The sequence below is a fragment of the Austrofundulus limnaeus genome, unplaced genomic scaffold (genome assembly GCF_001266775.1).
Source record: "Austrofundulus limnaeus strain Quisiro unplaced genomic scaffold, Austrofundulus_limnaeus-1.0 Scaffold31, whole genome shotgun sequence".
NCBI classification, from domain to species: Eukaryota; Metazoa; Chordata; class Actinopteri; order Cyprinodontiformes; family Rivulidae; genus Austrofundulus; species Austrofundulus limnaeus.
In genome coordinates this window covers 807,102-816,888 of record NW_013952433.1, presented here as the reverse complement: position 1 = coordinate 816,888, position 9,787 = coordinate 807,102, and the positions used below count along the sequence as shown (strand labels likewise).

General features: G+C 39.4%; 2 protein-coding genes across 2 annotated transcripts in view; both read right to left on the bottom strand.

Annotated features, from left to right (window-relative positions):
• Positions 1 to 3,726: 3,726 nt before the first annotated feature.
• On the bottom strand, positions 3,727 to 7,830 carry si:ch211-256a21.4 (uncharacterized). Its single transcript, XM_014005534.1, has 4 exons — positions 6,784 to 7,830; positions 6,488 to 6,687; positions 4,798 to 4,989; positions 3,727 to 4,592 (listed from the first exon to the last, which is right to left on the bottom strand). Exons 2-4 carry the CDS (start codon positions 6,675 to 6,677, stop codon positions 4,273 to 4,275), a joined length of 702 nt encoding a protein of 233 aa, XP_013860988.1. The 5' UTR covers positions 6,678 to 6,687; positions 6,784 to 7,830; the 3' UTR covers positions 3,727 to 4,272.
• A 225-nt stretch (positions 7,831 to 8,055) lies between these two features.
• accs (1-aminocyclopropane-1-carboxylate synthase homolog (Arabidopsis)(non-functional)) overlaps positions 8,056 to 9,787 on the bottom strand; it is a gene marked incomplete at its 5' end in the record, with an annotated part of 10,273 nt that continues 8,541 nt past the window's right edge. The window contains 1 exon segment of the mRNA XM_014005533.1: positions 8,056 to 8,868. Within this exon segment, the coding sequence (XP_013860987.1) occupies positions 8,450 to 8,868 (419 nt within the window).

Here is a 9,787-nt window from a genome sequence, read left to right as displayed (position 1 = left end):
TGCAGCTCTGGTTCCACCTTTAAAACAAGAAAGTCTGAAGCTCAAATCTTAACAGGAGCCTTTCTGAGTGAAAGTTTCTCCCTCTACACATGTGGGTTTTCTCCAGCTTTCTCCCACAGTGCCAAAAACACACCTGTTAGATAAAGCGCTGACTCTAAATTTACCCTTGAAGTGTGAGCGCGTTGCTTGTGGGTTTCAATGCGGCGTGTATTCCATCTCTGGCCCGACGACCGCTGGGAAAGGCCAGAGTTCCCCGCAACTCTGAACGAGACAAAGTGGGTACAGAAAATGGACGAAATGTGCAAGTGGTTGTGACAGCACCTGAATATAAAGTGCTGAAATGGGATCTATAAACATGAAAGGGAGTTTATTGCAAACAATACAACATKTACATATAGTTGTGCTTATCTAGACCAAGCAGTTTTCTAACACTAACTCTTAAATATTACCCCATCGTGCTGTGAATCACAAACAAACCAAGAAAATAGGCTTCTTAGCATCATGTTTCTGTGTCAAAATAGTGCATTTTACCCCTTACTCTCAGTGCTGTTTTCGCTCATATTCAACCCTGAAGAGACAAAACTGTGTTTGTATTTGAGAATGGCATCTGCTGTGATGTACAAAGGGTTATATGAGTCATATTCAGGCAAGTCACAATTGTCTACTGGTAGCTCGAATGTCCAATACCCCCTGCCATCTGTTAGGAGAACTGGTTTAAAATATCTCCCATGAGTTTTATGAATACGTATGAAATGATCAAGAAATACTTTCTTTCCCTTTATCTAAAATCTTGTTCTGCCAAAAAAAAAAAAAAGGAAAAAAATGCAATCATTGAAGTGGTTTGGGTGGTATGTCAGTCACACAGAGCAGAGGCTCATTGCAGATTCAACAGACAAACTGAACCCAGTCCCAGCGAGAAAAATGACTGAAGGACAAAGGCTGTACTCTCCCCACATCTTCACGCACTCCCCTCTCCCTCCACTTTCTCAGAGATTGTAGGATTCCACACATCAAATTTCCTGACTTCCCCATTTTCAAAGYGTGTCCACTTAAACTAATGATAGCGCAGCAGAGGTCACGAGACAGTGGTGGCCAGACTCTGGTTTCAACTTCATCAGAGCGTTCAGATCTATCGAAAGSTGCTGTTGAGGGATGTTGAGAACAGACAAAGTTCATCAAAATGTGACACGACACAAAGCTGCGCAGAATTAGGGGACATGGTGAAACTATTTTGTGACATCTCAAATCCCCTGTCCTTCTTTGTTCTCTCCTCCTCTGATCTTTATGTCTTTTTCTCCCCCTGCTGTCTCGTCTCTCCCTGTGTATTCCTTCAGAGTCTTCACTTTGAACCTAACAGCAATAACCTGCCAGGAAAGTTACAAATGATACAAATGAATTATGCAAACCGCCGAGAAATAAAGCAGCGAGAAGTGTGGAGTTTTGCCCTTTATTTCATAATTCATCAGGCGACCAAATCAAGCCAAATAAAAGTTGAGTGATTAAGGAGTGAACGTTTTGGCTGAAAGGCTTTTGTAAATTTGCTCTAGAATATCAGTAACATTTTGTCTACCTCACATATGAATAAAACAAACACACATATACCCACATTATGTACAAATGAACAAACTTTCTTCCCTTTTTTATTTTATTGCTCATCAAATAATAGTGTCTTCTCATTTCAACAGCAACGGTTAGAAGTAGTAAAGCAAAGGATGTTACACCAGCACCACCAACTGGTCAAAGAGAAAACAACAAGTTTTGGATGCTTTTTTCTTTCTTTTATTTCCACTTTGAAGTATAAAGTTGAAGCTGAGAAAATCAGATTAAGAAAGCCTTACTATGCTTCTTTGGTGGCTTTATTTATCTTAGTGAATGTGGCCAAAGAGCGTGCACCGCACAGAAAAGGGTTAGATAGTTTGGAGGCGGCGCAGCATAATCATCTCAATCTCTGGCTCTGCTTGTGTTTTATCCACGTGGACAACCATTGTCCATCTGATTGATGTCTTTGCAGCAGATGCCCTTCAACAACCCCACACTCTCTCTGTGTCAGACCACCTGTCTATCTCTGTGTTACATCTCCCACCATTCATCTTTCATGTTATTTTCTTCTTCTTCTTCTCCCCTTGCCCCTAACTGTCTCACAATCTCTTTGTTTCTATCTCCATATTGATTTGGCCTGTCTCACTCTGAAGGCATTCTCAATCTTTGGTCATTTTTTTTCCTTCGTCTTCTTTCAGAAAGGTAAGATGTGATGGCAGAAAATGGAAAGGGGAGAGTTTGTTTACGAGTTGCTGACAGCCGTAAAACACTGTGGTGCTTTCAAGCTCCCAGACAGCGCCCAGTGAGTGAAATAAAAGCAACTTAAGGTGAAAAGAAAATCAATTTTAAAAGTGCTTTTACTTACAAACGAAAATGTGCTACCAGTGCTCCTAATTTAGCAAATAAAATTTAAAGTTGTTGTGGGGGTTTTTATTGTGTAGAAATTTTCAACTGAGCTGAAAAAATGACAGCCACCTGCTGAGATGCAGAGCTTTTCACAGGAAGCAGAATAGATGAATTTGAGTACTGAATTTAAAAAAAAATCTCTGAAAATTTTTGTCCATGGATCGCATGCTGATGCGCCATGACCTTCAAGGACTTTCCTCTCTTTTACACTGCAATTAAGCACTACCCTATTGGTAAATTGAAAAAGAGACAAAAATCCTCTGTGGATTTAATAACAAACTCATTACGAGGGCCCAACAGGGCGGAACTGGCTTTTAATTAGAGCAACACCTGATTAACGCCCAATTAACAGAGCCAGAGCCACTTAATTCTCTCCACTTTGGCAGGTTGAGAATGTAAACATAAACAGTCAGCATCTGAGTGCTTCCTTTCCTCCTGGGAAGGTGTGAGAGAAAAGTAAATAATGAATTTGGAGTCAAGCTGTTGTCTGGTGGTCCAAATACTCGACAGTTCTGGGATCTGAATGTCTTGGATGCGTGAGGTAAGTGCTTCAGAAAGGAAACAGATGCAGGGCTGGCTGGCAAAAAATAAAAAAAAAATGCTTCAGCACACATGCAAGTCCTGGCGGGCTGGTGGACAACTGTGCAAACAGTGAAGAATCGTGTTCAGCCAGAAAACATGAGCTCTTGCTCTTCCCTATTCCCAGTTTAGGGCAAAGTTTTGGTTTTTAAGACAGAAACTCGTTTAAAAATTCAGAGTTTTAGTTTATTAAACAGCTGACTTTGCCACTAGAGCAATCTAACTTTTGTTGAATATAAACGTAACAGGTCTAGACATGTATTCAAGCTAGTTTCCTTTAGTTTTTACCCTTTTTTTAAGAGTAAAACAGTAGAGAGTGATTTTCTTTGCATCATAGTGTCTTGCGCGAAACAAGTTTGCCTTGACGAGAGTTAGTAGGCAGATTTTTTTGCATTTATTGTTAAAGTGTTGCTGTGTTTAAAACTGCTCTTTTTGGCTCCAATAAGAATCTTTTGTATCTGGTCCAAAAGCAACACCGCTGACCTGCAATCCAGCTGCAATCGCTGAAATTACTCAGATCTGAGAAAGTGTCTTCAAGAGCACCTGGAAAACTGTGAAACGCTTTGATGAAACTTGTTCTCATGAGACAGAAAGAAGCAAAGAAAGACCGTACGTTTACGGCCTCTCCGATGCTGAGAGGTTCTGCAAGTTTTCTAAATAAAACGACCACAATGAAAAAAAATCCAAACCAGACATTCACACTGCAGTTTTAGTTTTCTTTATTATCAATAAAAACAACTATTCAGTTTTTTTCCCTCTTTTATAAAAAGAATCAGTGCAGTGTATTTACAGTGTTACATTGTTCATGTGCTCTTTATAACAAAGTTATAAAATAGTTTAATAAAGTTTCACATTTGGTTAAACATGTTGAAGTTTCGCAAGTCTTAACAAAACAGTTCCGCTTTCAAATTTATCAAGTAACAAGAAACTTTCAAGTGAAGAGCCTGACTGAGTAAAAGTGTTTTGTTTACATTTTTTCCCAGCTAAAGGCCCACAAACACATTGGGATTTGTTTCAGGCAGGTAAGCAAAACTGAACAAAATCCTCCTGAACATCAGTACTTTCCAGTCTTTAATTTAATGTCCAGGTTTTTCAGTAAAAAATACTCTTCCTTAGTGTTTTTTTAAGTCAGTGATAAAGACAAGGTGAAGTACTCGTCAGCCCTGCAGGTGATGGATGTGTTTGGTCCCGTCGACTGATAAAATTCAGATAATCATAATGAGTCTCTGTGTTTCAAACATCACGCCCTTATTTATGAGCTTCCTTCAAAACACTGAATATGTCCCTCTTTGGAGCTATGTTGCTTTTGCCGAGAGCAGGCTTGTACTCATCGCTGAAAAGCCTTTTAGCAGAAGAAATCCGCCACTCCTCCACAGCAATCTCCAAGTCAGGTATGATGTCCGGCACGACAGCTTGTTCGGCGATAAAAACGAACGACTCCACGACCAGCAGCAGGATCCAGCCTACGGCTCCCAGCCAGTAAGAGGATCCAAGGCTGGTAAAGTCCTGACGAATATCCTCCTGATGCTGATAGGTGAAAAGGGACCAGCTTAGGAGGAAGAAGAAACCTGTGGACAAAGTGAAAGCAATAGTTAAATCATTGGTGAAAGAATAAGTCATCAAGTTCAAAGAGTGCATGCTCCAAACTCCTGAAGGGTTAACTGGGTGTGGGCATTCTTTACTTTTAAAACAAGGATACTATTGTTAATAAGTAACATTATTAGTATGTGTGAAGCTACACAAATCCTTCACATATTTAGCTGTGTTCCGTACCTGTGGAGGCCATGGTGAGCAGCAGCAGGGTGGTTGGGTAGAGGGCCTGTTTGGCCATGAGGAGAGAGCGCGTGTTGGAGTAGGACCGCACCGTCTGGAACCTCCAGCAGAGGGCGAACACCAGGCAGAGAGCTCCAGTGCTCACAGCCATCAGGAAGGAAATAACACCAAAGACTCTCTCTGCTTCCAGAGCTGGAAGACACACAACAAATACATTTTCACTTATAGTGTATTTGCACTGTAAATACATAATTATAACAATGAATGAAACGATCAGCGCACTGGGGGGAAAAACTGTAAAAAGAGACTTTTCGATCCTGAACAATAATTTTGATTGGGAGTCACTTTTTTGCTGATGACAACCTGAAGTGGCACAACCAGTTCAGCCTTTTTAAGTGTTTATGGGCAACAACAATGATCATTACACCACCTGTATGAGGTGTAGTTAATGTGTCGCTAAATCAACAGACAGTTAACGAACAGCAGAAGTTCTATACATCCTTGATCCACTATACTGATAACAATTTATTGATAACTTTTTTTTCAAAGTATAATGTGTTTTTTTTTAATGCTTTTCATTTCATTTTCATATATTATACATCCATCTATTTTATCACTAAAATTACCAGGCAGTGAAAAAACACCTAAACAAGACAGAGAGTCACACTTAACCTAATTCAAATTGTAAAACTGTTCTTTGATCCAATTAAAATGTTATCATTTTCTTTGCAAATCATTTGATCTTAGTTAAGCAATCTAAAGCTACTATCAGGAATCACAAATGCCCTATTACATGATGGGATTAAGGGTAGCCGCATTGAATGCATATTAGATTGAAATTACTCGTCCAGCAGAAATTCTCCTGATGCTGAGAACAGATTAGTTAAGTTTTAGCAAAACTAATTCTTGTATTTCAATGACATCTGTTGCAGTCTTTTTTTTTTAGGGTGCCGGGGCTGAGATTTTTTTCCCCCTGTTCTTACTATCAACAATTTGTTGAAAAGTTGCTTTTTGGAGAGAATATAATAAAGTGTTTAAAACATGTTAGTATAAACAAATCACAAAAAATTGTGAAATAAAAAGTGTTAACAAACAGATGACAAAAAAGCTGAATTTCTTCAGTTATCATTTGTTCCATATTTTACATTGTATTTTATTCGTTCTGACCTAATTTAAAAAAAATTTAAACACATTTTTTTCTTTAAGTAATTTTAAGATTTGGCATGCTGTTATACGTTTTAAGAGATTTGCGAACTACTGCATTCTGTTTTAACGAAGGTACTAGTTARGACTTTGTTGAAATTTGTAAAGATGAGTTCATACAAAAACAAGCTTCAACACACCTGTCCTCTTGCCTAACAGTGTCAGCAGATGCAAAGAATGCAATCCTCTGACACGGGAGCAAGTTCCAACTTGTTTACCACTGCTCWGAAGTTTTATCCCCTGTTTTCTCTTCATATTGATTCCTGCTAGACTTTTAGGAAAACAAAATAAATTTCCCAAAGGCTGCTTACCAGCAGGACTAGTGCCTTATCAAATCAGCACAGCAAAGACTTACATCTGCCTCATTAAATAGTTTTATTCACTTAGTCCTTTCACCTAACCCACAGTGACAGCTATCGACAGATGGCAAATTCGATTTGTTGACTCAAGAAAGCTGTCYGAGAGGTAAACACTGCTTTTTACTCACCATTGAAAACATTGTCTTTGCTATTAGTCTGGTCGCTTGTGTCCTCGTTCCATGTCGCCCACAGCCCCTTCTGYTTCAGCCAGAAGGGTGTCCAGACAGCATAGTTCACACAGAGGCAGCCTACTAATCCCAAACAAGACTGGGCAAACCTGAAGCGACCAATGGAGTCTCCCAGATCAAGAAGTTTCATTTCTACACCACTGAAAGGAAAACACAAGGAACAACGTRATGTGCTGAGGCTGAAATACAAAAAAAGAGAAACTTTCATTTACAGCAGATTTTAAAAAATATCTTACCTGTCATTGATGWCTGAGGCAAAGACGTGAAGCAGCGTCCCGATCTCAGTCTGTGTGCAAAATAAATGGCTGCTTGGATTTGCCACTGTATCAAAGCCACAGTGCAAACACTTTCAACGTAGTGTTTCTTCCACCACATGTGACCACAGGCCCTTGCTCACAAATCAGGCCCCTTCATGTAACTCCGCCTCTGCAGCAGTGGAAACTCCCCCCCGCCTGCCATCACACCCAGTGGAGAAATTTCCCCYTGAACTCTCCACTGCGACTGTACAGAAAGTGAAAGCTGCATCAASTCTTATTACGATTTTACAGAAGCAGAAGTTCACGTGTTCCCGATAAATATGGACCAACAAGTCAAAAAAAAAAAAATAGAACTGAAAGGGAAGTTAGGAGGTGCAAACTCTTGTAATGGACAAGAAACARGATCCAATCATTCCTCCTTTTTGGGTTGCAGGGAAGCTGGTGCCTGTCTCCAGCAGTCYTTATATAAGAGGAGGGGGAGACACTGGACAGATCCCAAGACTATCACAYGCAGACAAACTTAAATTCTCACTGACAATCTAGAGCTACCAGTTAACTCAACGTGTTTTTGGTCTGGAGGACGAAACAGGAGTTGAGAAACATCATAAAGCAGCAAAACAACWCTCTTGGCATTTACTTGAATATCACAGAAAGTGTGTGGAAGTGGGGGTTTGTTTTCAGGTCATWATGCATGACAACACAAAGGAAATCTCACTCWCWSTGTCTGACTGTGGACAGTGTGTGAGGGTGTAATCAACCTCACGTCTCCCCGATTCGTCATAACTACCACCCGCTGCAGTTTCCTTTGTTGCAACGGAACAGCACCCACAGACCACCCAAACGAAAGTTTTCTATATATATATAAACATTCACACTAATAATCTGACGGCAGCAGCTTCCTACACAGCAGYCATCCCGAGTAAAAACATAAGTCTGTAAACCTAGAAGAGACATGTCATGCTTTTAAATTCTTTTTCACATTTAAATCGTTCAGTTAGAATGATAAAGTGGAACTACAATGATACAGTAACAACACAAGCCCCTCTTTCACCCCTTTTCTGATGTGTCTCAGATCAACTCGTTGAATGTGTTGAAAAATATGATCCAAACAGAATATAATATATCTARACAGCARTGGGAGAAACTAAATTCAACTTTTCTGCACTCACAGAGACAACAAAATGCATTTAACAGCTAAAAAAGTGGATTTTGCATGGTTCATCCCCTTTAAAGTAAATGATAATACAGCAATGACATAAATTGACTCTTTATTCACAGATCAGTAAATACACAGAAAATAATCAAATAAAAGGAACTGCGTACATGAAAAATAATACAGACGGKTAATATCTGAGTGGAACTGAACTTGGTTGAATTACTTTTGGCATTCAGTTTGAATTTGAGGAACATACAATATGTCATGTAGATTACAAAAAACAATGTTTTCCTCACTCGTAGGTTCACAGTAAGGCCTCAAAATTCATTTGAAACTATTTTATACCCTGACCTTTAAATGTTTTTTTTTTCATTCTTTACCAAAAACTCTAATGAGTCACGGTTTTGTGCAATATTTGTGTCTGTTTTTTAATCATACGAGAGGACATTTTGTCGGCTACATTTGTGCTTTTTAAAAAAATCCCCCAGCTTACTTTCTGGCTCTTTGCAGCAGGGCCTTGAACACGTCGAGAATCTCCGGGTCCTCGCCGGCAGACAGCTCTGGAGTGTTTTTCTCCAGCCAATCAGACGAACGGATCTGATGCCTGAGAGTTCCGATAAGCGAGTCCAYGTCCTCGGGGGGCTCCGACGCTTGGCAGTCCAGCAAAACAAGCTCTTCGGCAGCAATGGAGCCTGGGTCAGGAGCGGGGCTATCCCTCGCCTTCAGCTGCTCTGATGACTGGCTGTGGGGTGATGATGTCGTATTGACAATCACAGCCTTGTCTGGTTCGGCACGCTCCWCTTTTACTGAGCTTTGGCTCATGTCAGCAGTCCTTTTGATAGGGCCTGTATCAGCGCTGGCACTTTTCTCTTCAGCTTCTTTCAAAGCCTCCCGAATTCGCTTTAGGCCTGAAATAACACAGAACATGATTAATAGCTGCTCAAATGTGTTTTAAAATGACACGAAAAGGTCTTTTTAATAAACAGTTTAGGATGAAAAGATAAWAAATTGAAAAACATTACTCAAGCTGAAAAGGCAACTCATCCGATCGAGGTTGATTTACATAGAGTGATTAAAAAAAGTTCATGAGAGTTTGGTAGAGATTAAAGAAGTTGTGGTCCAWTATTATCTTGATTGTGGCAGAAACTTTAATATGGGCAGAAAAAATCAGGAAGCACTCACGAGGAAAATACAACCTCATGAATGCTCAGCACAGAATCAGATTGTATTTACACCAGGTGACACAATTTCAGGGGAAACTGCAGTGGGATTGCTGAAACTACCCATCACATGTCCCTTGCTAACTGCTGTAAATATTTAAAAGGAATCAATCAAAGTGAGTAAATAACACAGTGATGAGAGAAGCTGCAGATGATGCCTGGTGACGATTGTACCTAAAACAAAACATTTCATCAAAGCTTTATCACAAAATAGTTKAACTAAAAACAAATTGCAAAATCATTTCTCCTGGATATTCACTTATGTAGCCACTGAATATCTTATATTTATTCTGCATATTTTATGTATTGTTGTATTTTAGTGAATTGTTCTTGTTGTGCTATATGGCTTTTTATTCTTTTTAAACATGTTACGTGATATGGTTTTAGCTTTTTTTTTTAATCGCAGAATCTTGTTAATTTGTATGTACTGCATTTTTATCTATGGTACCCTGAGAGAATAAAGATGAAAACTATTTACTGTAATGTGCACTGTCTCTAATGGAATAAACAGCAATGATAAAGTTTTTCCTATCTTGGCCAGGACTCCATTCAAAAAGATGTTTTTTTTTAACCTCAATGGGATTTTTTTACCTATTAAAATAAAGGT